Source organism: Coloeus monedula, assembly GCF_965178545.1.
Source record: "Coloeus monedula genome assembly, chromosome: 19".
Lineage (NCBI taxonomy): Eukaryota > Metazoa > Chordata > Aves > Passeriformes > Corvidae > Coloeus > Coloeus monedula.
This window is the reverse complement of record NC_138799.1, coordinates 11,674,212-11,701,451: the sequence shown is the minus strand read 5'-3', so window position 1 is coordinate 11,701,451 and position 27,240 is coordinate 11,674,212. Positions and strand designations below refer to the sequence as shown.

General features: G+C 51.3%; 2 protein-coding genes across 8 annotated transcripts in view; one reads left to right on the top strand and one right to left on the bottom strand.

The window, feature by feature from the left end:
* TBC1D16 (TBC1 domain family member 16) overlaps positions 1–15,864 on the bottom strand; it is a 31,620-nt gene extending 15,756 nt beyond the window's left edge. For 2 of the 7 annotated variants that reach the window (XM_082293792.1, XM_082293795.1), the window contains exons 1-4: positions 15,632–15,864; positions 15,141–15,263; positions 9,202–9,440; positions 7,459–8,038 (exon numbers count right to left, since the gene is read on the bottom strand). In XM_082293792.1, the coding sequence (XP_082149918.1) occupies positions 7,459–8,038; positions 9,202–9,382 (761 nt within the window). In that variant the 5' untranslated portion in view covers positions 9,383–9,440; positions 15,141–15,263; positions 15,632–15,864. Of the gene's footprint in view, positions 1–7,458; positions 8,039–8,165; positions 8,194–8,959; positions 9,139–9,201; positions 9,441–15,140; positions 15,264–15,631 lie in introns of those variants that run through there. The other 5 variants (XM_082293796.1, XM_082293793.1, XM_082293794.1 and 2 more) reach the window with 5 other exon arrangements.
* A 530-nt stretch (positions 15,865–16,394) lies between these two features.
* On the top strand, positions 16,395–27,004 carry CCDC40 (coiled-coil domain 40 molecular ruler complex subunit; the record flags this gene model as incomplete). Its single annotated transcript, XM_082294208.1, has 18 exons — positions 16,395–16,493; positions 17,457–17,586; positions 17,738–17,934; positions 18,333–18,416; positions 18,499–18,718; positions 19,096–19,253; positions 20,091–20,213; positions 20,588–20,709; positions 21,440–21,683; positions 21,785–21,967; positions 22,849–23,094; positions 23,618–23,831; positions 24,321–24,490; positions 24,615–24,706; positions 25,013–25,133; positions 25,783–25,971; positions 26,198–26,356; positions 26,759–27,004. The coding sequence occupies 18 exons, from the start codon at positions 16,395–16,397 to the stop codon at positions 27,002–27,004; spliced, it is 2,997 nt and encodes a 998-aa protein (XP_082150334.1).
* Between the last annotated feature and the right edge of the window lie 236 nt (positions 27,005–27,240).

Below are 27,240 nucleotides of genomic sequence, written 5' to 3'. Positions count from 1 at the left end.
AGCAGCGGTCGGGGGGGACCCACCCCACCCCATCCCACCGCACGGCGGTGCTGGTGCTGCCGTCCTGCCCCGCGCCCGAGAAAGGTGAAAGCCTCACCACACTGGGGGCTTTGTTGCTCCTAATTCATCCCTCCAAGCCCTCGAGGCCTGAGGGGAAGCTGAACCATTCCAGCCAGCAAGGGGGCATTAGAAAAACAGCCCCGCCGCCTCCGGAGGGTCCCCCCAGTGCTGTGAGTTAAAGCACGAGGAAAACAAAATAAACCCAGAGTTCTTGAGTTAATTATTTTGAATGTAAATGGGAAAGGCAAAAAAAAACAAAAACAAAAACAAAAAAAAAAACAAACCAGAAGTTTGTAGTGAACTAATGGGTGTTTTAATCTCTTTTCCCCAAAGTCTGGAATGTAATACACCTCTACCTCCAGCTAGGAGACAAACAATCTGCTTTCACAGCTGACACTTCCACACAGGTGTAGCTGCTCAGGTAAACCCAAGCAAGGTTTTTCTGTTTTTCTCTGAGACTTCTTGTTGCCGGGAGAGAGAGGGGGCAGAACGAGCAGTTTGATACTTAGGAGTAAAATACACACAGCTCCCAGCAGCCAAACACAACAAATCACTTAGAGCCGAGCGGACACTGCTCAAGGATGCAAATGTTACCTTCAGTTTAAGGGAGGAAAACGTTCCAGAAGCTCAATGAAGGATTTTTACAATCCATACAGAGAACGGGCATCTCATGCCTGGGCTTACGTTCATTAATAAATCAATCAAAATGCAACACTTAAAAAAAAATTCCTTAGATGGAAAAAGTGATTTCTCAGCAAAGCCCAAAAAAGAATGTTTGCTTTTCAGTCCATTCCAGCCTGGAGAAGGGGACCTTTCTTCCCTGTGTTTATTTTATTTTTAAAATCAATGGATTATTCTGCTTTTTTTTCTTTTCAGTTCAATCCATGCAAAAATAAAATTCTCCCCTAATTATGCTAATTATAATCAAGCCTTCAAACCACTTGCTCCCTTGAAAGACTTGCCGATTACCTTTGTTCTTATATTCCTGGCTCTAAGCAGTGAACTGGGAATTTCAGGGGGACATTTTAGTGGCGAAGTTAACCAACTCCCTGGACTCTGCCGCTGCCCCAGCGTGAGCTGAGCCAGCACCACCCAGGGAGGATTTCACTGTTTCCACAAGACAATGAGGATTTCCCAAGGGAAGAGCTTGCTTCAAGTAGCAGAAAAGGGAGAGGAAAGAGGAGCACTGCCTAAAAGCATGTTCCAGAGTTATTGTAAATGCCTAATGCTGGGATAATTGCGAGGCCCGAGCCAAGGAGGCAGAGGCCGTGCAGATTTATTTGCATATACTGTGGTGCTTTGGAGGGGACATGCTCTTTATTTTGATTCACTTAACGCAATTCTTCCCTCACAAAGCTGTGGATACCTGCCAGTGCCATTTATCTCTGCTCTCCATTCAGATTTCTGGGCATTGCGATTGTATAAATAAATAACAGAAGAAATGCAACAATATCCAGGGAAAAGGTGAAAGCAGCCCTGGGGAGAAGGACTTGGGGGTACTGGTGGGCAAGCACTGGCCATGCCCCAGCTGTGTGTGCTGGGACCAGAGCCCCCCTGAGCTGGGCTGAGCCCAGCGTGGGCAGCAGGGCAGGGGGGGTTCTGCCCCTGTGCCCCTGTGCTCAGGTGAGGCCCCACCTGCAGAGCTGCCCCGGCCCTGGGGCCCAGCACAGGGAGCACCTGGAGCTGCTGGAGAGAGCCCAGAGGAGGCTCCAGGATGAGCAGAGGGATGGAGCAGCTCTGCTGGGAGGAAAGGCTGCGAGAGCTGGGAATGTTCAGCCTGGAGAGGAGAAGCTCTGGGGTGAGCTTAGTGTGGCCTTGCAGGGCCTGAAGGAGCTGACAAGAAACATGGAGAGAGACTTTTTACAAGGGGTGGAGTGCCAGGACAAGGGGGATTGGTTTCAAATTGAGAGTAGATTTAGATTAACTATTAGGAAGGAATCCTTCCCTGGGAGGGTGGGCAGGCCCTGGCACAGGGTGCCCAGAGCAGCTGTGGCTGCCCCTGGATCCCTGGCAGTGCCCAAGGCCAGGCTGGACACTGGGGCTGGGAGCAGCCTGGGACAGTGGGAGGTGTCCCTGCCATGGCAGGGGTGGCACTGGACGGAGTTTAAAGTCCCTTTGCACCCAAACCATTCCACGGCTCCGGGATCTCCCGCCTTGGCCGCGGTGAGGGGAGGGGGGGGCAGGACCGGGGGTCCCGGGGGGCACCGCTGGGCACAGCGCGCCCCCTGGCGGTCCCGCCGCGCCACCGACCGGCCCCGGCCCCGGCCCCGGCCCCGGCCCCGGGCACAGTCACGGCCACGGTCACGGTCACAGGCACTGGCCAAGGGCACGGTCATGGCCACGGGCACCGGCCACGGTCACAGTCGTGGTGATGGTCACGGTCACCGGCCATGGTAGCGACCCGCGGTCACAGGCCACGGAAAAGCCAGGGCAGCCACGAGGCACGGCTCCACAGAAAGCCACATCGGCCCTGCCCATGGAACTGCGTCCGAAGCACAGTTCAGCCTTCCTCGCTCTCCTGAGCACACCCGGACAACGCCCGGCGCCCCAGAAGCCTGGCGGCAGAGGGGACCCTCCCCATCCCCTCCTCGCTCCCGCTGCGTGGCCGTGGGATCTCCCCCTTGGGCATCACCCGCTCTTGGTCCCTCCCCGACACCCCAAATAAAGAGCTTCACGGACCCCCTTAGCCGCAATACCCGATCCCAAGTTAGCTGTCACTATTTTCTTCCAATGAAATCTGGCAGCAACCCAACAGAGGGAAGAAACAAACCTGCTATAATTAATGTTCTTGCTATTCAAATATTTATGTAAAGCAAGATAGAGCCGTATGCCTCTGCAATCTCTTGGATCTGTCCAACCTTCTCAGCTTTGCAACAACTTTAATTGATTGCACAGTGCTGCTGACGGCTCAGGCCAGCTTTGCTTGCCAGTGTCCGGCTCCACACAGACCATCCCTGCCTTAGGGAAGCTTACACTGACCCCACAACGCAAACAGAAGGGATAAAGGACTATCCTTCTGATTTGCGGGTATTTTTTTCCCCAGCATGGGCTTGGGTACAAGTGGAATTAGAAGCTTCGTTGTCTTACATCATAAGTGGCACCAGTTCAGGCAAGTCCTGGGGAATTGAAGCCTGTACCAGGCACCCCCCGCACTCCTCCCCAAGGCTGAAATCATTCAAAACTGAGATGCTGCAAGAAGTTACAGGAGACTTTAAAGTCTGTGACCAATTCCCCTGGTTCCAATATAATCACGTCTGTTACAACAGTGATGAATTCCCAATCTCTTGATGACTCCAGAGCTCCTGCCAGTTCACGCTAATTTCAGCTCATTTCCCTTACAATTTTGTCTCCTGTTTTTGCTGCAGAGGTCGGAACGGCTCTCAGCCCTTCAGGTGAGCTGCCAAAACAAGGTGATGCAATGCCCGCACTGCTCCCACCCGCTCCCGGAGCAGCTCATTTACTGATGAGCTCCTGAGAAGCGGCTTAACAACAGGATGTGCAACACATCCGTAAAAATTGCATCAACTGCGACGCCAAAGGAGTTTTTCCCCGTGCTGTGAGCTTTGCCTGGGCTGTCTATGATCGATCTGCTGTATGAATTCATGTCTGCTGAAGAACATGAGAACTCACCATCATCCAGCTCCATTATGACAGTGTTTCGTTATTTTTATTACTGGCTGCTAAAACGATCGCTGTCTCATGAAAGATGTTTCCTTCCTGCATTGATTCCACCTTGATCACACCGCTTCTGCTTGTTCTTTCCAGCAAGAGCTGTGGGAGCACTGCTGGCCTCTGTCCCAGCACCTGTGGGGCCGCTCGTGGAGCTCCAGCCTCTGGCCAGATGTTGCCCCAAGCTCCACTCGTACAATTCCAACACTGAGGCTCCTCAGTCCAAATTTTGACTGTATTGACCAACATCCTACGGTGAAGTGAGTGAAGGAACCAAGGCCAGTGTTTGTATCTCCTAGTCAGCATTGTTGTGGTGCTTGTCAGGTATCAGCAATCGCAGTTGATGAGTGAAAAGCCTCCAGCAGCCTGAGCACCCATGAAAGCTCCTGTTATCCAGAGATCACTCTGGAACAGCACAAACCCCCACCCCAAACCAAACCCCATTCGCAGAGCACTAAGTGCTTCCACAACCGATTGTATAGATCTGATGTCGTGGTCAGTTCAATAACTCCAGCAGCATCAGTGGATGGACATTACAGAGGTGTCAGATGCTGTTTGGTTGCCTGGATGTAACAAAAGCCTTTTAGTTTCACTTTACTGATGGGGAAAATGGAAGCAGAGGAATTTCCCAGGGCGGCAGCGAGCCAGAGCTGGGCACAGAGAGCAGCTGCCCTGAACTCATGTCCTTCAGGCCACAAGGCAAATGTTTCCTGACAGCCAACAAACAACGGGGACTGGGGAGGGAAGGGACAGAACGGAATGATTTTATTTCCAGAATCCCTCCTTTTCCACAGAAACACGGACCCTGACAAAGCTGCCATCAATGCAGGCACTCCCCACACCAGCTGCCTCCTGCAGGAACCATGTGTTGGGAGCACTAAGGGGTCCCCAAAGTTAAGAAGGACACAAGCCCCAGGACAGTAAGGCCACCTTCCCTTGAGGGATGAGGGCACTCTGCAGCAGTGTGCCAGGCTGGTCTAAAGAGAAGCAAGAGTGTGCACACTGGTGCTGGGACACTCCCATTGCTCCCAGCCCCAAGAATTGTGTAAACGGGAGGAGGATGCATCGATTGCTGCATGGGACCCCTGTCAGCCTGTCAAACTGAGAAGCAAAGAGGAAAAAAACAATGGATACGTTTTCATTTCCTTATGGTCTACCAGGAGAGTTGGTGACTTACAATCGACTTACTCGTTGTGCAACTCCAGGGCTCCCCAGCCCACCTCCCTCCCTCCTCCCCATCCTCATCCTGCACACACTGCAGTGTTTGTGGCTCCCTCATGCCCAGGTGGCCAGGCCACCTCCTCAGGGGACACTCCAAGAGACAGATGGGACTCGTGACTCCTGGTCACACAGGGATTCTGTCAAGCAGCTCGCCGAGCCCCTGATCTCATCTGATCCAAGTGTACCTGTACATCCCAATTCTTCCACAGTGACCCATTTCTCCATTTCTGAGCATATCTAATCACACAGGAAGCTGGCTGGACTGAAATGCAACATATTCCTTCAGCTTTTGCAGCAACCACAGGGAAGAGCGGAGCTGTCTCTGCTGCAGCTCCCCAGTGCAGAGGGAAACAACCAGAAAGAGTCGTTCCTCCTGGCAGAGAGGAGGTGGTGACTGGGAGGTGGGGAGAAAAGAGAGCTCAAACAATCTGCCAGCAGCACAAACTTTGTTCCCACTCCAATTCTGGCTCAGAAGGGAAGCAGCCAGCAGAAAAACCCAAACCAAAACAAATCCTTAAGAAACAAGGAAGCTGTTCCCATGTTTGTGGTGACTTCCAAAACACAATCTCCCGTTCCCCAAAATGCAGGGATGAACACAGGAAATATGAGATGCTTTTTGACCAGACTTTTGCAAAGGATTCTTGCTAAATCTCCCACTCAACAGCTTGTAAGATCCTGCAGATTCCATGGAAGGCTGCTCAACGGGGAAGAACAAATTGGCACAAAAAATGCACACACTGGACAAAACCCTTTCAAGTCAGAAGTCCCAAACAACAAAAGCTCTGTTTTATTAATCTGCTGCCAATTATGAGTGTCATGTGCACTGTGTGAGGCTTCAGACTGGCACCACAGGAGTTAAAAAAGAAGAAAAAAAGCAAAGCCAAGGAGGCCCCGGAGCTGTGTGTGCAGAGCTGGCTCTGCCTGGCTGGAGTTGTCTGGGCTCCAGCAGCAGTGAGGAAAAGCCGGCAGAGGGCAGGGAAATGCCACAGGAATTCACAGACAAGGCACAGAAGATGCAATAAACCGTATTTCCTTCCTCTCCTGACACTATTTGCAGCTCAGAGCATAAGTGTTGCAGCACAGTTAAACCACAACACTCCTGACTCACTGGACGCTGCCTGGGACCCTCCTGCACCAGCTCCTTGTGGGAGCAATCCAAGCCCACAGCATTCCTGGCACAGCACGTGGGCTGTGGCCCACGCCAGGACTGGGGTTTCCCCAGGATGAGCTCAGCCTCCTGGTGTTCAGCAGCCAGGATGTTATTCCGAACATGTCCCTCGCTCTTCCCACGTCCAACCACTACTGTGGGATAATAACACATTCTTGAGCCCTAAGCTTCACAATCCCTCTATGAGGACAGAAGATGCCAGGCTATGCACATTTCACTCATGGTCATCAGTGGGTGTCTCTCACCCACTGATCTGACAAAGGCTGGACTTCATTATTTGGGATGGGATGGGACAGGATGGGATGGGACAGCCACCGCTCAACCCATGGCACAGGTGCTGCAGAGCTCAAGCCCTGTGGGTCACAGTTAACCAGCAGCATCCTGCTGGGGCACATCTTGAATGCAAAGCTGACACGAAGTCTGACATCACCTCACTGAAGGGTTTTAAAATACCCAGAGATAATTGAATCCATTAGAATACTTCCTCACAAACCTCATTCTTACTGGCATTCTCTGGATTTGAGATTAGCCTGTAAAATAGAGGCAAAATCTCTCCAATTGTCAGTGCAGTCTGTGCATTGTTGACACACACAAAGGAGAACTTGTTTCTCCTCATTTCAGGTGTAGTTTCAAAGTTGAGTTGTAGCCTAAAAATCATCCCCATGGTGCTTCAGGAACGCAGCACATCCATCCTCCCTGAGATGGAAACGAGTAACACACCAACAGGGCAGGGTCCAGAAAGTCAGAACCACTGGGTAAGGGAACAGTGAGTTATACAGATGTCCTCCTGCTCATTATTCCCTTGCCAAGGTGCCCTCTTTCCCCCTGTAGCGGTTACTGCAGGTGACACTGAGAAGCACTGACTGAAATACCCAGATGTGACACGCAAGAATGAATATTTGTCTGTCTGAAGTAGGACCACGTTCCGAACAGCAGCAAAACAAGCTCCCACACGCAGGTTTCGTGTCAACACAGGGCCCAGAGGGGTGCCCACGGCTCAGGAAATCAGCCAGGCCCTTTGATGTGGCTCTGCACGAGAAGCAACAAGCTCAGGTCCTCAGCAGAGCAAATGAGGCCAACAAAGAACCCGTTTACTTTAGCAATGCTGTTTCCAGGGCTCAAGACAGTTCACCTGAAAGAACATACGCAGACCTGGATGTTTGGGGCCAGGGTACATTGAGCAGAAGCAGAACTGGCTGACAGTTTCCTGTAAATTCCATAGGAGTCTGAAGCCAGACAGGACATTGAGCTCAATGCCACTGTGAAGTTTCTCAACTCCCTTCAGCATCTCCAAGCTCAGCACCCAGCACCCAGAGAAACCAGAGAAAGGATGCACTCACCTGCTTTCACTGTCCAGGAACACAGAGCTGCTGCTTTTCCCCAGGGCTTCACTGATGGGAGAGAGGCAGAACGGGGAAGAGAAGGCATCAGAATCAGAGTCAAAAGTGCTGTCCCTGCTCACATCGTCAGCAGACAGCTCCAAGGAGCCCTCGTCCTCCCTGCAGTCCAGGCCCTCCTCCGTGCCCTCCGACCTGTTCTGCTCCTCCTGGGAGCTGACGGTGGAGAGGGTCCCTGAGTCGCTGCGGGGGGGCTGCGGGGACCGGCGGGCGCCGCTCTGTGACAGCTTCTCCCCTTCCAAGGAGGGGGCCCCATCCCTCACGAGCTGGGGCACTGTGAGGATCTCGTCCCCCTTGAGGGTCACCGCCCCTCTCTGCTCCGAGGGGGACGCGGGCCGGCCGCTGCCGAAGCCCTGGGCGTGGCGGCCGCGCTTTCGGGGCGCTTTGCGCACGGGGGAGCTCTCGGGGGTGATGTAGCGCAGGGCTTCCTCATCCTGCCGCTGGATGCGGGAGTTGGGCACCCAGGCCAGGATCAGCGTGGTTCCCAGGAGCTCGTCCTTCTCCATGTACAAGCACAAATAGCCTGAGAGAGAGCACAGGAGCACCAGTTGTGACATGGAGTCGTTCTAAGGGAACTGCAGAACCCTGAAATTTCCCTTTCCCCGTCTCTCCATCCCTGGAAATGTTCAAGGCCAAGCTGGATGAGCAACCTGGTCTGGTGAAAGGTGCTCCTGCCCATGGCAGGGTGATGGAAGGAGATCATCGTTAAGGTCCCTCTCAGCCCAAACCATTCAGTGATTCCTGTCACTTCATTACCACTGCACATGGGCAAAACAAACTCTTTTATTTACCAGGACAGAATTCTGTCAAAGGAACTGTGGAGTGCTCAACATTATTCAGTATCTGCAAATTATTTCAAATCTGTATGTGGCTTCTGAGCAATCTCAGCTCCCTCTGGCCTAACTGAACAGAGAAATGACATGCAAATACTTGGATTTCCTGGACAGATTTACTAATCAAGAGTAAATGATAAAGTATGTTGCCACATGAAAAAGTTCTACCGTTTTTTAAACAATTTCAAGTGCCAGCTGAACATTGATTTCTCAAGAATATTTACCTTAGTGTAGCTAAAGGGCTACAGTTTTCATGGGAAGCCAATGGAAAAAGAAGTCACCCACACAAAAATGAAAGCAAGGGTTAGTGTTCAGAGAATAATTCGTTTTGTGAAGCTAAGCCAAGAGCCACAGGTCTTTGATGAGAACATGAAAGAGCACAGGAACAGATGAGAATAAAAGGACAGAGCAGGATTTATTCTCATTTACTACAGTGCATGCAGCCACAATCAGGCTTTTTGGATTCTCCCTTTACCAGTGGTTGCTGAGGCCACTGCAGCAATGACAGGCACAAGAGGATACTTGGATTTCCTGAAAAATTCATGGACAGAAACGAGCAACAGAAGTTACTGGTCTCAAATGACAACTTCTGACTGTACAAAAGGACTTACTAAACCAGGTAAATCCATGCTGGACCAGAAGAGAAAGGAGCGATATCACCAATATTCCTACTAAAAGAAGAGCTGATGGATCAGCCTGCGGATGGCTTTCCTTAGTCTTCCACAAAACTGCCTTGCCCTGTCCCCCACTGGCACCTCTTAATTTCTTAGAGCCCACAGTGTAGAACTTGATAGAAACAACAGTCAGGAGAGAGAAAAAGAGAGAGTGGGCAGTGTCTGCAACACCCCATCACCTGGATGGTGCTCCCCAATGCCCTGCAGCAGCTCAGGGGGGTGGACACAGACATTGTTCTTGGAGTAGATGATCTCCCCATCGAGCACGGAGGAGGAACCACCGCCGCTGCCGCCGGGAGTCAGGGTCAGGAGGTCGGACGCTTTTGAAGAGGCTCGTCGGAGGAGTCGCCCCAGAGACATCGCCAGGGAAATGTTTCCATCATCTGTCAGCTCTAGTCAGGAGCCAAATTCAGAAGATCTGCCAAGAAGGGGGAAAAAATAGTGAGAACCAAAATAACGACAGCACAGCACGTGCCACCCACTGTCTGAGGACGAGTCTCCCATCAATCCACACCTCAAGCAAGAGCCCCCAAACGCTGTGGATCTGTAACATCACCTTCGTGCTTCAAAGGTGCTGAAGCAGAGAATCCCAGCACACTTTTCTCTGCAATGAGGAAACATGAAGGCAGCAAAACCCCACGTTAATAGTTACTGTGGGGAGGAGGCAGAACAGCAATGCTGGTCACTGAAATCCCCCACTGAGGGAATAGCTCAGCATGTGGAGCTGCCCGATGTGTCACTGACCCGGGGATTTCACAGAGCCAGAGCTGATCCCAGAAGTTCCTTCAGCACAGGAATGGCTGAGACCACAGCATCGAACATGGGGCTGCTGCTCCAGCCACAGCACCTCCAAAAACAACATCAATCAAACCCACTTCATCTCGTGCTTGCCATTTCTGTGTGTTTGAGGTTTTTGGGGTTGGGATTTTTTTTCTGTAAGGTTGTTTTTCAGTTTGGTTTGGGTTCTTCTGAGCAGTGATGGTTAAATAGAGCCTTGTCAGAGATAAGGCTTGAAAGCCCCGTGTTCACCAGGGTGGGCAGACCTCAGACACAGAACGTCGCACACCAACTCAAGGCAAACATTTCAGCCATCCAGAGTTTCCCAGAACTGTGGAGCACGATCCCCAGCTCACCCCCAAATAAGCTCTGTGCTTAATTGAGATGTGCTGCTTGCTGGGGCTGATGATGAGGAGCTCTGCAGTGGACCCAGAGGGGTCACCCAAACTATAAAGCATTCAGCAGATGGAGCAGGATGTGTTGGAAGAGCAGGAGGGTCTCACACAAAGCAACCCCCATGCAGAGCAGGCTCTCTGCAGCCATCCCCAGTTGGGAAGCACCAGAACCACGGCAGTTTCTGTTCTGCCAAAACCACAGAAGGAGAGGAAACTCCTACTTTTGTTCCTCTGTGTTTACACGGCCCAGCTTGCTGTGTACAGGCCAGTGTGACCCAGCACACCCCACAGCCACGCTCCCAGGCCTGGGACAGCACAGGGAGAGCTCAGCCCGGGCTGTTCCTGGGGACCAGTCCCATGCTGGGCTGCAGAGCACAGCCAGGAGAGCCAGAGAGGAAAACAAAGCACACAGGCCCTGGCTTGGGGCATCTTCTGAGGAAATACTGAAGGGCCTAAGCAAGCACTGTCTGATGCTGAACAGCTCCAATTTCCTTAACCTGATTTTGATGGCAAATCCAGCCAGCCCAGGAGGGCAGAAGGCAGAAATGGCAAAAGGGCATTTCCCAAAGGGCAGAGTGAAGGCTGCAGGGAAGGAAAATAGCTGTCCTGCCTCTGACAGATTGGGACATGCAGAAGACTGCAAATGAGACTGCCAAGCTGTTGACAGAGCCTTCATTAAAGGACAAACTATTGGTTTAACTGGCGATCACCACATTTGTCAGCTCGAATCACAGCGGAGGCGGTTTCTGCATTTCAGTCTTTGCTGGGACTTGATGGAGAAGCCTCAACCCTGCTCTGTACCAGCAAGTGTTCAGAATAAGAGAATTACTTTGCAAGTCCTGCACACTCCTGTCTCCTTCTAGCACCAGACACAACATGTATCCTCAAGTCTCAGCCCCAAAAAACAAGCACCAGTCGAGCCCTACACTCTTGTTCACATTGCCAAAATCCCTGCTTTCAGGCTCTGGGTTACACCTGGCAGAAAGTCATTTGCCTCAACCACATTAAGGAGCAAATCACCTTTCCTCTCATTGCACCCTGCAAGAACAGACAGAAAATTCTGGTGCAACTTCTCCTTCCCCACACTGAGTTACCACATGCTGTTTCCAAACAGGGTCAGGGGAGTCAGGGGCAGTGATACGGAGTGACCTGGCCGGAGACCTGGGCCTCCAGCACACCTGGGCAGTGTCACCTGTCAGCACAACACTGGCTACAGCAGCACAGACCTTCATCCATGTCAGCGACTTCCTCAGAACCCCAAAAACCTGCGGATGCACAGGAGGAAGGTGGCACCAGCTGGCTGCTGCTGCTGGCCAGGGAGGGCTTCCTCAGGAAACACAGAGACAGAAGCTAGAGAGGCACATGTGAAACAAGAGGTGGTGTGATGTCCTGCTGCAGCTCTCTGGGCGCTCCCAGGAAGGCAGGGGAGGGTCAGGACGTCTCTGCCAGCAGAGGCACCACTTAATGAGCTTTCACCGGGCACAGGAAGAACAAAGCGACAGGTAGAGATCAAAAGCTGCTCCCTGGAAAGCCGGAGGAATTTAAAGGGAAATCCTGCTTTGATCCTGCAGAACACCTGTTGTTCAGCACTGCTTGCATGTGCAGGTGGACGGCGCTGCAGCTACACAGGGCTGGGAAGGGGAAACCAAAAAAAAGACAAAAGGTTTGGAATACGGTGTCCTGCCAGCTCGGAAATTCAGTCTGCTGGACTCGTCTTGCAGAAGAGCTGCACATCAGAAATCAGAGACCACTGCAGTGCTGCAGACAGTAGCCAGACACACTGGGATATATAAATATCACCAGGAAACTCAATCCTTTCACTGTTCCCACAGGCCAGGGAATTCTTTGTAGCTTTGGTTGCAGGATTAAAGAAAAACAGATGCAAGTCACAGGACAGTTTCAGGGAGGGTGACAGGAGTTATCTGGGCCAGGGAAAGAGATTGCCAAGGGAAGATAAAAGTGAGGGAAATGTATTAAAAGTCTTCACACATGGGAACTATCTCTGCCAAAGAAAGGAAGAGCTGTCGATGAAGGACGGGAGAAGTTGTAAGGCAGCTGAACTGTGGCAAGGAATACCTAGGTTTTGTCGTTCTAGTAGCTAGGACAATGGTGCACCAGAACAGGGAACCAACCTCAAGGGGCCATTTCCATTGCTGGGGTTTCAAAGGCTGCAGAAATAGATACACAGTCAGTCCCAGTGGGGACCAGATGGTGGACTGGACCTCTAAAGGTCATCTAGTCTACTGGTACAACCCCAAAAGTCTCTGGAATTCAGCTTGGGAAAGTGCCTTTCCTTCCTAAAAGACAGGAGTTCATACAACACAAAGCAGCAAATAACAGAGACCAAATTTGCAGGGTTTGCTCTATTCTCAGCCCTTTTCCATGTGGGACAACATCTGCACAGGCAACCCGTGGGGCCTGGGCCGTGGGGAGAGGCAGGAACTGCTGCTGCCTCTTTTGTCTGCTTGGGAAGGCAGTGGGAACCATCTCACAGCTCAGGCAGCAGTAAATCAGCACCATTCAAAAAACCCCATTTTTCATATGAATTTCATATTTATCCACTGATCTGAAGGGATTCTTCTCAGTGTGGCAGAGCCAGCTCAGCTCTCCAGAAGCTGAAGCATTGAGTTAGCTGATAAGCTCTTGCTGAGTGCCAATATTTATTAAGCACACACACATTTTCTTCTCCCACACATCAACTGTTGCCACTAAAAATCTTCGCTCCAGCTCCTGTGTCTGTTCACACAGCCCTGGCTGCTCTCCCAGTCGGTGCCAGCACTTCTCAGCTTCATGAGTGAGAAAGTGCTGGGGAGCCAATTCCTGAAATCACCCCCGGAGCCTCTTCCCCAGAGCCTGTCCAGTTCCAGCCAGCAGCATCCAGACCAGCACCGGCTGCTCGCCGCCCGCAGCGATGCCCTTCCCCTCCTCAGGAACCCATCCACAGGATCCTGTTTGCCTTGGCAGCTCACACCTCACTTGGCACCTGCTGCTGGACCAAATGCTGCCGCCGCCGGTTGCACGAGATTCCTGTATCCTGGCCCGGGAGGGCAGCGCCGGCTCCGGCACGGGCTGACACACCCAGCACATCTCCCGGTCCGCGCTGGCACCGGGGGCACCGCGAGCACCCCGGCTCCTCTCACTGAGGAGCCCAGCCCAGAGCGGGGCCGGCTGCAGCCCACAGCTCCCAGAGCTGAGCCCTCCGGGGGCTCTGCCTCCCAGGGCACATTCGCTGGGCAAGATTTTCCGAGCTTTACGAGCAACATAAGCCGAGCTGCAGGGCTCTGGAAGTGAAATGTGAGACCTGCAGCGTGTCTGGGCACGGCGGAGAAACACGAGCTGTCAAACAGCAGCACCACATTTAAGCATGAAATGTCTTTGGTAATAAAAATGCAACAGGCTCGTTTTCTTCCTTGCTCTTAATAACTTGAGTTTAATTTTACATATTTAAGGAGTGCAGAGTCACTGTGGTGGTGGGGCTCAGACACCGCACAAATTCCTGCCTCTTTCCCCTCTTGGGAACAGCAAATGCCGGGTTTGGAACTCTCAAGCACAGAGAGACCAGAGTAGGGCAGGCTGGAGTCAGGACTCAGCTTCCTCCCAGTCCTCTGAGTGGATTTGCTGTGCCACTCTCAGCTGGTCACTCACTTGATCTCTACTCCTCTACAGGCCCTTGTACGACCTTCCCTCTGTATTACAATACCTCGACATTGGGAATAAAAAAGAGAAAAGCTTTCCAAACTCCTTGCTATGCTGGAGCCAGTTCAGAGGATCCAGCCAAATCAAGGAAAAACGTTTACCATAGGGAGCCACTCTGAAGTCATCCCATCTCATGGGAAGAATTATGTAGTCACCAAGAAATCTTTCATTGCTGCCCTGCTGGGGCAGCAGCGGCTCCCAAAGCACAGAGCAAAGGGAAGGGAACAGCCAAAATCCCCACAACTCCAAATGTAGCCGCTTCAGTGAGACCAATTTTGCTCAGATGCATCTCAGCTGAGCAGGTAAAAAAGGGGCAGCAGCCTGAATCCTGCAAGGCTGTGACTCAAGAGATGAAAAGGGAAAGGGAATGCTATGTCAGAGCTGGCTGCTCCCAGCCACACCTGTTCAGGCATCAGAAAGCAAACAAAAAGCAAACAAAAAGCAAACAAAACACTCACCCATCCCCAGCACCAAACTCACCCACAGCACACACTGTCACCGAGACATTCTGTGCCACATGTCCCTCCATCCCAGACTTACCAGCTTTGCATGTCACTTATCTGCACTGCTTGGGCCACAGGAAATGCTTTTATGACTTTTTATTTCCAACATCCTGTTGCTGTGTCCTGATAACATTCTCAGGACTCAATCCTCAAAAATCAGCAGTTCAAAGCCCCAGGAGCCTGGATCACAGCTCAGTGGATGAGCTGATTGCAAACTCTGTTCTCAGTATGACAGACATCAGACCATGCATCATCTCTGCCACTTGGACACTCTGGAATAGCCCCTTCCCTCCCTCATTCCCTGATGGACTCAGAGAGCCACACTCTGCCTCATCCCGGCTCTCCAGCCTCACAGCCCCCACACAGCCAGAACAAACCCAGATATTCTCCAAATCCAGTGCAGAAAAGCAGCTTTCACAGACTGTCCAGTTATCACCAGGACACGAATAAGCTCCTACAAACTCTCAGGAGGCTTCTACAAAAGCACCAGCAAAGTCCAAGATCTTTACCCTGAGCTGTCCCAACCCTCACACTTCTACTGTTTTTTCTCAAAAGAACTTTCATTTTTCTTCCTATTCGGAGTAGCAACTAAGAACAAAACACCTCTGCAAGACAAGCTCCCAGCCTGATATCCAAAAAGACCAATCTCCCAGTGGAAGCAGCCGCGTTATTTTACGGAGTGTCAGCAGCACAGCGAGCAATACACCGCCCCACAACCCCTGCCTGCAGCATCCCAAGGCCACTCACCAAACCACTGCCAACGATCCCCATCCACCTTCTCCGCAGGTAACAGAGCTCAGGTAGATGTTTGGGTCACCTGGGAGAAGACCAGCTCCCCAAAAGGAAGGAAAACATTGAAATACTCCCAAGCTGCACGGAGCCGCACCGAAATAACAGAAGAGAAAGTTTAGGAACTATTTAGATTTCCACCAGCGCCCCCGGCGGCATCTCGACCCCGGGGCAGCATCCCGACCCCGGGGCAGCATCCCGACCCCAGGGCAGCATCCCGACCCCAGGGGAGCATCCCGACCCCAGGGGAGCATCCCGTCCTCCCGCCTGCTCCCGCCGCCCTCCGCGGGCCCCCGGCGTGGGAAGGGCGGACAAAGAGCGGGACCAAACACGGACCTGCCCAGGTGCCGGCAGGATCCCGGTGCCGGTTGGATATCAGGCTGGGAGCGCTACGGGATCACCCGGCCCCCCAGCCCCGCCGCCCCCAGCCCGGCCCGGCCCCGCGTTACCGGCACAGACAGGGGAAGCTCCCGGCGCTGCCCAGCCCGGGGCGAGCTCGGAGCCGCCGCCGCTCCCGGCCCTGCGCGGGGCCGCTGCCGCCGCCCGCCCGCTCCGCCCGGCCCGCGGGGCTGTGCCTGCCCGGCTGCCCCGCCCGTCCGCCCGGCCCGGGGCTGCCCGGCGCGGGGAGAGCACAGCGGGACCCGCCCGGTGCCGGGACCGGGACCCGCGGGCGGAACCGGGGCTGGTCGGGGACGGAGCGTGGCCCGAGCCCCCCCGCGCGCCGGGGTTGGTGCGGCCCGAGCCCCCCCGCGCCCCCCGCGGACCGCGGTGGTGCGGCCCGGGCGGTCACGTGAGCGGGTGTTGATGCGTCGCCTGGTAACGGGAACATGGCGGAGCCGCCGCGGGTGAGTCGGGCCGGGCCGGGCTGGGCCGGTGCCGGTACTGGTACTGGTACCGGTACTGGTACTGGTACTGGTACTGGTACTGCCCGCCTGGGGCTCCTCCGCCGGCCCGCACCTCCCCTCCCCTCCCCTCCCGTCCCGCCCCGGGACCTCCCGTCTCTTTCCCTCCCGTCCCGTCCGCCACGGCTCGGTACTGCCCGGTCCGGATTCCACTGCGGCCCAGCACTGCTCGGCACTGCCCGTCCCCTCCACCGCCGGCCCGGTACCGTCCGGCCCGTCCCGGCACCTGCCGGCTCCCCCGGTGCGTGTCCCGTGCCCGCCCCGCTGCTCAGGCTGTCTCCGGTTGCAGGCCCAGCCCAGCCCCGGCGCTATGGAGGAGCCGCCCGGGGCCGCGGCAGAGGAGCCGGCGGGGGAATTGGGCTCCGCGGAGCGGGATGAAGGCAGAGCTCCATCACATCTTCCTCTGGAGGTGATTCCCTTTGGAACATTCACAGGGCAGCCCGTTCCCACGCCTCCCTTGCAGAGCGGCCTCTTCCTGGGAGCAGCTTCAACAGCAAGAAGAGAGCGATCGTTCCAGCCTTGCCCTCATATAAAGCAAAAAAGCCACTAAAAATTAAATTTAGTTACTGACCCATGTCAGCAGCATTTGAACTGTGTATGTTTCACTCAGTTCTTTGCACGTTTCCAGTGCAGACACCGAAAAAAGAGATTTATCCGCATTTCATGGATGCACGTACTCGGGCTCTTTTTGGAGGTTTCTTGGTGACAAGTTTTCTTCTTCCATTGGGCCTGCCCAACACTTGAATTTGGCAAATGATGATGTGGGATAAAAGAGTCACTTTAAAAAGAAAGAAGGAAAGAAGAAGGAGAATAATTTGGCTACATGTTGTGCTAGCTGGAAGAATTTCTTTAATAAATCTGTAAGGACATTTTTTTTAATGGACGTGAACTAGAAGTACGTGAAACTGTGAGTGGTGTGGAGAAGTTTTGTCAGGATCTTTACTATCTCAGTGTTGCTGAGTGACTATTTTTGCAAATGAGATTAAACTTCTGAATTAAACTTCTGCGCCCTGTGGCAAAAAATACCACAGCATTAACATGAAATGCAAATGGCAATCTGCTGCTCTGCTTTCCACCTGTGCTGCGTGCCAGGCCATGGAAGTGGAGAATGGGAATGACAATGGAGAGTCTGTTCCTCTAAAGGAGCAAACAGAGTCATTGCCCCCTGCAGATAGAGAGACTTTGCTGCAGTGCTGTTTGTGGGGTCTGCAGAAGTGGCTCACTCTAATTCTATTTTGGGAGCGTCTCTGTGCTGGCTTTAGAGCCAGGCCCTCATGTTGATCCTTTGTTTGCATTGTTCATGCCTCATGACAAAAATGAGCAGATGTTTAGGGGTAGTTAGATGGAAAAGGTGATGGATTTTATGTTTCAGGGAGAATCGCCTGAGACTTTCCCAGATAACGAACGTGCCGCTTGTCCTCCTGAGCAGGGTGATGTGGAGCAGGCAGTTCCAGGCGGAGGAGCCCCGTCCCTTCCCTCAGGAGCACCTGCAGCAGAACCAGGTATCCCCCACCGCCTTTGCAGAAGAGCTGCACTTGAGATCACCTCTCAAGCACAGCCTCTGGTTTTCTCCCTTTCTGGTCATTGTTAATCCAGCTGGAGGCACAATACTATAAAATCTAATCCTATTCCTTTATCTTTTTCCTTTTTTTATGCTGGGGTGGGGTCCAGGGAGCGAAGGACGAGCCAGTTCTCACCATGCAGAGCTGACCTTTGAGCTCCCGAGTGATCATGGCAACCAAAGACAGGACAAGGGGTTGCAGCAGCGTGGAGCTGAGGAACATGGGATAAGAAAAAGTAGGAGGAAAACAGCAGAAGAAGCAGAACTGGTCATCTTGGATCCAGAACATGTGAGAAGTCTTCAAATCTTGTCGTTCTTTGCAGAGTTGATGTTTGTGTTTCTCTAAAACGTGTGAGGTGAGCTGTAAGCAGTGGCTCAGCTGTTCAGCTGCACATGTGAAAATCAGTTTTGCCAAAGTATTAGCTGCTGACTGAGTCACTCAACCCTAACCCCAGAGCTGTAGGTTCAGAAGTGAGCAATGCAGAGAGTAAATGTGATTCCTCAGTGCCCCTGAAAGAGAAGTCCTTGCAGCAAGAGTGAGCGGGTGGGTTCTCAGATGCAGCTCTTCTGGCACAGTTCTGGCTTTCAAATATTCTCACTTTTTGGCATCAGCAAATACCCACTCTGTAACATCTCTCACTATTTACACAATATGTTAAAGTTTATTAATGCTGTCCTTCTTTACAGCCTCTGATGACAAGATTCCAGGCTGCCCTGAAGAATTACCTCACTAAGCAGATAGAACAAGTGAACCTAGACGTCCATGAACTGGTACAGAGCCTCTCCTTTGCCTTCCCACAGCCCCTCCTGTCCGAGCTGCTGGGAGACAGCTCCTTCCCTCTTGTGTCCGCAGAGGGCAGCAGTGAAGACCAGCAAAGAGCAGAGGGAAGAGCTCGGGGTGATCCTTTACGGAGCCCAGCAGCAGCTGGGGCAGCTGGAGGTGGAACTGGAGAAGAGCCACGAGCGCTATTCCCAGGCGGCCGCAGCGCGGCAGCAGCTGGAAGAGGAACTGCAGGGCCTCAGGGATGCTCACAAGGAAATATGTCACAACACAGATGATGAACGCAAGAAAGGTGACTGAGGCAGTCCTGGTGGTGTTTCCCAATCCTAGGGCTGTGTGGAGAAATTAATTTGAATTTAAGTGAAGCACTGGATTGAAAAATTCAGCAAAATAACTAATCAGGAATAATGCACTCACTGAAAAGTTTCACAGGCACGCCTGGAATTCTGTGAGCTGGGAATCCAGGAATTGCTTGCCAGGATCTTTAGCTTTGCTTGTGGAGCCATACTCCAAAGCTGATGTAAATATTTCTGCTGGGGAGGGCTGGTTTAGCTGATGTGTGAGAGGTTTTGCTTTGGGAGCTTCTGTATTTCTTTCTCTTTTATGTCTGTTTAAGGTGTACCCTCCAAACAAACTTCTCTGTAACTATTGTATCTCCTGTCCCCCCAGTTTCTGCAATGCAGACCCAGATTGAAAACCTGGCCTTGCAGCTCTTCTGTGTGCAGAACATGGACCAGGACATGCATCACAGGGTTTTACTGATGAAACAGTCAGCAAAGAGGGCTGAGGCAGAGAGGATCCAGGCTGAGGTGGAAAAGAAAAAACAGGTACCAAGTGAAACTGTCTTTGAAATAAATAAATGCAGGTGCCAGCAGTGAGTCTGGGAGGATGTGCCACCTTGTCAGGAGGAAGGCTAGAGTGACTGAGTCACGGAAGATGAGTGGGGATATTTTTCTCAAATAATTGACAAAAAAAAAATTCCAGAGGCTTTTCTAAAAAGGAGAAGAAGCCCTGCCTGCCCCCAGACAGCAACATGCACTGTCCAGAGGGTTTGCAAGGCTTAGAACAGTAAGTCACTCTTCACTCAAGGGAAGGGGGTGTGGGGGAAGGAAGATATTTATTGAAGAAATATCGTGTGTACAGGTCTTGAGAATAAATCTCAATCACAGCGAATTTCACAATGGAAAGTGAACTTGGGGAATGAGTGGAGCCGGTCGGTGCTGGAGCTCCCTCTGCTGCCTTCCAGGACACAATCCACGCAGTATTGCTAATGCAGAATTCCAGGCAAACTGTTGAAATACAGTTTGGGTTTAGGAGGGTTTTAACAAAGGATTTTCAACTATACATTATTAGGATTCCCAGTGGCTGGACAGGGGGCCCAGCATAATCCATGCTGACAGGAGGGAATGTGGCTTCAGAGCCGAGCTATCAATTTACTGCTGCAACTGGAATAATAAACAGCCAGCAAAGGTTTCATTCTCTTGCAAGTCGTGCCTGCTGCACTCGTGAGCCATTTGTGTATGGATGGGAAAGTTTCAGTAGGACTCAAATCTAATCCAGTTGCCAGTTTTAATTCCTTTTTTAGCTGATATTATTCTTGTAGGATACAGTTGGTTTAGACTGAGATTCCATGACCCCTGGACTGTTTGGCTCTGGCTCTGTAGGACCTTCTCCTGGACCAGTTAACGAGGAGAGTCTACGAGCTCCAGGAACAAATTGCTCTGTTTGAAGCTCAGCTTGTGGCCCAGGCAGAGGACACAAAAGTGACCCGGCAGGCAGTCAGTGAGGTAGGAGGGGACTTTTCCCTTGTGGTTAATATTTCCCTCTGGCAGGGCTGACCCCTTTGGCCCATGCTCATGTGGTGTGCACAATGTGGGACAGAGTTTCACAGTTTGTTCCTGTTTGGAAGAATGGAGACTTTTTTTTTTCTTTTCCTTTGTCTATAAGAAGTGCCTGTAAATCACTTCCTCCTGCCCTTTGCAGCAGTTTTTTCTTGCAGACCTGTGCTCTGTGGGCTGCTGAGACAATGAACGAGACACAGAGTTGGAGCTGATCCTGCTCAGCACATTATGAACAGGAAAAAAAAAAAAGTATTTTAACATGAATTTGTTTTTTCAACACAGTGTAGATTAATCCTGTCTGCCACCTCTCTGTTCCCCAGGCTGGTCTGGAGGTCCAGGCTATTAACATGGAAAAGAAGAGGCTGATGGACCATTGGAACAGCAGCTTGGCTGGAATGAAGCAGAGGGACGAGGCCTATGTTGTCAGTCAGGAGCTGCTGGGGTAAGGTCTGAAACCAGGCCCTGAGGACACCTCAGATTTGGGCAGGAGAGATTCCAGAAGGGGATTCCAGTGTGTCTCCTGTCGGGTTTAGCACTGTGTGGGCAGGGCGTGTCAGGCAGAACAAGTTTCCTGCTCTAAAATGCATAATAAATGCAAAGGATAAGAAGCACAGTTCTTTTTTGCTGTTTTCTTTATCCTAACCACATCTCTTCCTCGGAATGTGGGGGGTTCTTCAAGCTGTTTACAGTTTTCTCAATCATGTTTTATTCCTCTAAAGGAATTCCCTCACATTTGCAACATCTCTTACTCCGAAGAGCTGGATGTCAGGAAGGGTTTGTCTCTCATTATCAGGGTTTTGTGAGGCCTTTGGAAATGTTCAGGAAAACCTCCCTGTTGTTGCCAGAGGAAGTGTTTATTTGCTCTGGAGCCTTAAAGCTTGACTGATTCTCTGAGAACAAACAATCTGCTTTTATATGGTGACGTCCTGGTAGGAATAGGGGCTGGGACAGCGCTGAAAAAAGAAATCAATTTTCCTAGACACATTTACTTTTAAATCTTAATGTCTCCATCCATCTCCTGCTGACTCTGCACTGTCACAGCAGCTGAGCCTTAAAAAGATTTTCCTTCTTGGGCAGTTGTTGCTGCAGTAATGAATTTGAAAAGAGGAATTTGTGGGCGGCTGTTCAGCACCAATCCCCGTGATGATTTTCCATCTTCTTTGCCCTTCCAGCAACTACAGACGTGACCTCAAGTCCCTAGAAGGGGACATCCATGGTTGTGGGAAGTCCATCAGGAAAGAGGAGGAGAAGAATGAGAACCTTGTTGCCCTCCTGAACCGGTCCCAGAATGATACCAGTGTGACAAGGAAACTGCTTGCCCAGTGCCTGCTGGAGCAGGAGGCCCTGCAGGTTCAAACTGGCACCTACACTCATGTTCTCCAGGAGACAGAGCAGGCCCTCAGCAGGACCAAGATGGTGAGGAGAGTCCATGGAAGATGAATCCTTTTGAATACTTGAATTGAATACCCTTCCTCAAACAGTTGTAGTGATCCTGTCTCTGTCTTCCAACCTTTTAGGACCAAGCCGCTCACCTGAATGAGTTGCTGGCCATCAGGAAGGGCATAGAGAAGGGAACTTCTGTCAAAGAGCAGCTAGAGAGTGAAATCATGGCAAAGCTTCAGGACCAGATGATGTCCAACAAAGCTGCAAAGCACTTCTTCCAGCTGGCTGAAAAAATTCGGAACAGAAAAAGCAACCTGGTATGGCATCCCCCCACCTTGGGAGGGCAGGGCACCAGTGGGTCCCCAGCAGGGCTTGTCAGTGACTTTGTTCTGGTTTCAGGTCTGCATTGAAGCTCTGCTGAGTTTGCCTCTCCAATCTGGTTCTCCCTGTGATCATATTGCAGGATTCTGGTGTATGTGAGAGAGCTTGGCCGAAAAGACCTGACACAAAACACTGTTCTTTACTTAATAAATGGGGCAAAATTATGAATCCTGGGAGTATTTACTATAAAGTATTAGCATTTCTTCTGTACTGGAGAAAAATAATGGACATGTGGTACTTCTGTAGTCTAGTTTTAACTAATTTTTATTTCTATAATTCATCATGGAGTGGGATGCAGGCAGCTCTCAGTTCTGAGGAGCAGTCCAGCGTGACCCACAGCTCTTTAATCCATGAGAAGTTGCTCTCTCTGGGAGTGTATAACTGGATCTCTTAGAAAGATCCAAAAACTCAGCCCAGCATTGCTCACACCGAGTGCTGTGCTGGTTGTTAGGTGAGGGGTGTGTGTGCCAGGTGTGGTGGAGAAGGGACAATGCTGTGATGTCCTGGCACTGGTGGCAGGTAACTAGAGACTGGGCAGGTGGTCACTGCAGAAGGGATGAGTGAGATCTCTTAAAGGCTTCTGGAATATTTGGGCTCCTTAATGCTTTTCTACAGCTGTATGGCAGAGGTAAATATTGTATTACCTGCCAATTGATGGAGAAGCAAGGGTACAGAAAGGGTAAGTAGCTCATGGCTTGTAGTACAGACCTGGGAGTAGAATCTCAATCCCCTGCCTCCTGTGCTGGGACAAGTGGCATTACAACTCAGCAAGGGGCTGCTGGGGACAGTGATGTGTTTTCTCTCTTGATATTCCCAGGAGCTGCATTTTTACAAGGTTGAGAACGATGTGGCCCAGATTATTCTGAATGCAACCAATACCAGCTGCAGGCTGGCAGTTCATGAAAAAACACTCTGTGAGGTGGACAAGGAAATAAAAAATATGAATGAGCTGATTGCCTGCCAGGAAAGCGAGATTGCAAAATCCAGGCTCCTGGCTGACAAGAAGGGAGGGATCATCTGCCTGTACAACAAGAAGCTGGAGATGCTTCTTGCTCAGCAGGGGGTAGGTATTTCTGTATTTCAGTCCCAATTTTGATTTTATTCTTTGTGATGACCAGAGATGCCCCTGATCTGTGTAACTGTGTTAAGTGTTGGGTAGTTCAAACTTTCAGGCATCAGCACTGTGATTTAAAAGCTGCATTAGTTAATGCAGGTGTTTGTGTTTATCAATTCATAATGGAGTGAAGGGAATTGTGAAAGGAGGGTGTGCCTGGCACAGATCCCTGCAAGGACTTGTCTGCACCTGATGAAAATGTCAAATGGCATCAATGAGTGAATAGGATCTTGTTGGAAAACGTGCCAACACTGAGGAGGGGAGAGTGGGGCAGGCGGAGAGATTTCAGTCGTTTGATGGTTGGCCCTGTGTGGATGATTGCCAGATCTGTCCCTGGCAGTGTAAGACCTGATGGATACCCATGGGGAAATGAGTCCTGTGGCACATCCTCTGCAAGCTTTGGAATGTCCAGATGTTGTCAACAACTCCAGCAGCTTCTGCCTGATTTATCCCAAACTTTGCCCTTGTACAGGGGCAAGAACTGGGACCACTGGAACTTGAGATCAACCAGCTGAACAAGGAGATAGAAGAATGCAGTTCTGAGGTGATGACGTTGCAGAAGCACTGGCTCAATGAGCAGAAGGAGCTGGTCAAGCTGACACGGGAGCGGGATGAGCAAATAACCTCCCTGGATATGTTACAGAAACAGATCATCATCATGCAGCAGAGGAAACTGCGCATGGAAAGTACGTCATGCCCTGATTCTTCCTTAAAATGTTTGTCTGTGAAGGGAGGGAAAAGGGAGTGGGGGGTTACAGATGGGAAAAGCTGGACCTGCCCCAAAGAGTGCTCCTGGCTGTGTGTGAGCAGGAATACCAACAGCCCAGGCACTCCTGCTGATTGCATACATTATTCCTATAAGGATTCATCCTACTGTCCTGACAGTCAGACCCTGAGTGACAATGTTGCACTTGTTAAATAAAGTTTGCAAGTAATGGGCAGGTAAATGTCCCCAGCCATGACAGCACTTTCCTTAGCCAAACCCAACCGTTTTCCACACGAGTCTCCTTCAAAACCTTTTTTTGGTTTTTGAGCTTGTGGAAAAACATTTTGGCTGGACACGTGGGTGGCTCTGCCTGAGGTCTTGCCACCTCTGACAGCAGTTTGTGTTCAACTTGTCTGTGTTCAACCCAGTGCTCAGGGGAATTCCAAGACTTTTGCCTGTTCACCCATAGATGAAATTCAGCAGGAAATAAAAGAACAGAAGGACGTGGAACGGCACATGAAGAACATCTCAAATGACTTGATAAAGTTGAATGTGTTGATCAACAAGAACAACAGCAGCTTTGAGGAGCTGCAAAATGGCAAAATTGTCACAGAGAATGAGTTTGTGCACTCTCTCAAGGTACTGACCACCTGGAACCTCATTCCCAGGTCTCAGCCTCCCATGCAGATCAGAGACAAGCAGTGATCCTGGAAAACTTTCTCAGCCTGACAGTGTTGCATTGTTTTGTTCTTCCCAAATCTAGGCAGCAGAAAAAGAATCTGTGGAGATGCAGGAGAGGCACAGTCAACTGATTGAGGAGAAGGAAAGGCTCCTGAACAGCCTGGTAGAAGCAGAGTAGGTACCAGAGTGCCACAGTCCCATGTGTCTGTGTCCATGTTCCTGTTCTACAGTCACCAAACCTGGCACCACCAAATGCACTTCTAGTCTTCCTGGAGAGGGGGACAGGACCTTAATGAATGTCTGAAACACAGTCTGTGGAACCAGCAAGAGCTGGGAGGATGTTGGCTTTAACAGTTCCAGCGTGTGTGAGCTGGATGTTGCCAAGATCCATATGGGAAGACTCTGGCAGTGTCTGGCAGTGAGTGTGCTGCACTGAGCAGGGTCTAGCTTTCTCTTTCCCTTCCCCTTTCTTCTCTGAAGGCATCAGATCCTACTGTGGGAGAAAAAGATCCAGCTGGCAAAAGAGATGCGGGAAGCAACAGATTCTCTGTTTGAACAAGGCGAAATCCGTGACATGAAAACAGAGATTCGTAGGATGCAAGTAAGGCACTGGGAAAGAGGACTGAGGAGGGGAAGCCACCCAATGTACTCAGGCTTGGAGTGGCTGAAACATGAGGCAGGAGATGAGAAACAGGCTGGAGAAGTGGCATCTTCAGGGCCCAGGGCAGGACTCTAAACCCCCCACAGCTGGACTGAACTGAGCATATCTAGCGGCCCACACATCCTGCATTCCCCGTGCCAGGCTCAGCAGAATCTGGACACTCCCAAGAAATCTATTTAAATTGCAGTATGTTTGCCACCTGATTCTGTGACCCTGCTTTATAAGCAATGTTGATTACTAAATATTGCATCACTTTAATCACTGGTTTAGGGAAGTGTTCCCTCTCCTCGCAGAGCAGCTCTTCCCCTTCATTCTCAGGATGCTTCTGCTTTTCTGCTTCTGCTCTTGCTAATGAGGTCCAGACTAACATTTTCAATACTGATGTAGACAAGTTGATAATCCAGGCCTCTGCCTTCCAGATCCACACACAGCAAACCAGGTTTGGATTTGGACCAAATCTGGCTTGCAGGCACTCGTGTCACATGTATCTGGCTTATGCTGGTGGGATGTGCCACCCAGACAGCTTCCCTTGGTGCTCTTGGTAAGCATTTGGTATTTTGAGGCTGGTTTGTGTCTTGGCAAATGGCAGGTCCGCTATGGGCAGCTGCTGAAGCAGCAGGAGACGTTGATCCGGGCTATGGAGGCGAGTGTTTCTCACAGAGAGACGATAACGAATCGGGCAGAGGCTCAGAGCAAAGTAGATAAGAAACACATCACCAAGAATGACTTCCAAAGCAGGAAAGAGGAGCTGAAGAAGAAGATCAGGGAAACCCGGGAGGTGAGAAAGGAAAGTGGGTCTGCAGGAGCTCACACAGCTGAGGTTGGCCTTGTGGTGAGCAGCAGTGAGTGCAGGAGTGTCCGTGCACAGACCCCGCGCTGGCAGAGGGGCAGGCGTTGGGAAATCATTCATTGAAAATCCCCCAAAACCGAGTTCTGGGAGGATGGTCAGGAATGCAGCTGAACTAAAACTGAAATCTGCCATTTCCTTCTCTTCCATTTACTAGAACATTTATGAATGCAACCAAACCATCCAGGAGCTGGAGACCATCCAAGAGTCCCTCAGTGACACCTTTTCAGAAAAGAAGCAGGAATTTTGCCAGCTCCAGGCTGAGATCGACAGCCTCATCTTGGACATAGAATGTCTTCAGAACGAGAAACGATGGGTGAGCACATCCACTCCCTTACAGCATGTGAGCCAGACAGAGCCTGCTGCTTCCTCTGCTGCCAGCTCTGTCTCAGCACCGTGCTGAACTGGGTGCTCAGTGTGGCATTTTAGCAGCACATTAACTGAGCACATTTTGGAGGCTCACCAAGAACCTGCTTGACGTATTGAAACCCTGTCCTGGGAAGGGTTGCCTTCTGTATGTGGGAATTTCTCTGATTTATGAAATTCTCTGATGTCTGTACCCCTCCAACACCTGGGCTGGGGGTGCTGTTTGGCTGTTATGATGGGGAATTCACGGCACTGTCCTTCCCTTGTCCAATGTGATGGTCACAGCACCTGACACGAGTCCCACCCATATTTTTCCTAATGTCACAGCCCCTTCCCTTGTTGCTTTTCTCAGAACCTGTTGGAGCTTGTGGCCCACCAGGCGCACCAGAAGCAGCTGCAGGCGCTGCGGGAAGGGAAGTACAGGGCCCTGTGCCACACTGAAGAAGCCTGCATGAACCAGCAGGAGAAACTGCAGGCTCGGCTGCAGACCATTAACACCATCGTGCAGCAGATCCAGGAGGAACAGCCCCAGCACCAAAGGGCTCTGCAGTGGCTCAGTCACTGGCTGGGGTCCAAGCTCAGGTTGGAGAAAGCCTGACAGAAACATAGAAAATACATGTAATATCTTTTTTATTCTTCCACAGGTTGCAGACTTTGTAAATAAATAAATACAGAAAAATAACCAGGTGTAGGGTACAATATTTACTTTGTCGGGTATAATGTTTATTTAAGATGTACCATTGCAATCGTGTCGCTATGTTTCTGTTTACGTTTCACTTTCGCTGCCCCAAGCAGCTCCTGGGCCCCGCCTCCCTCCCCCGCCCCGGGGGCCGG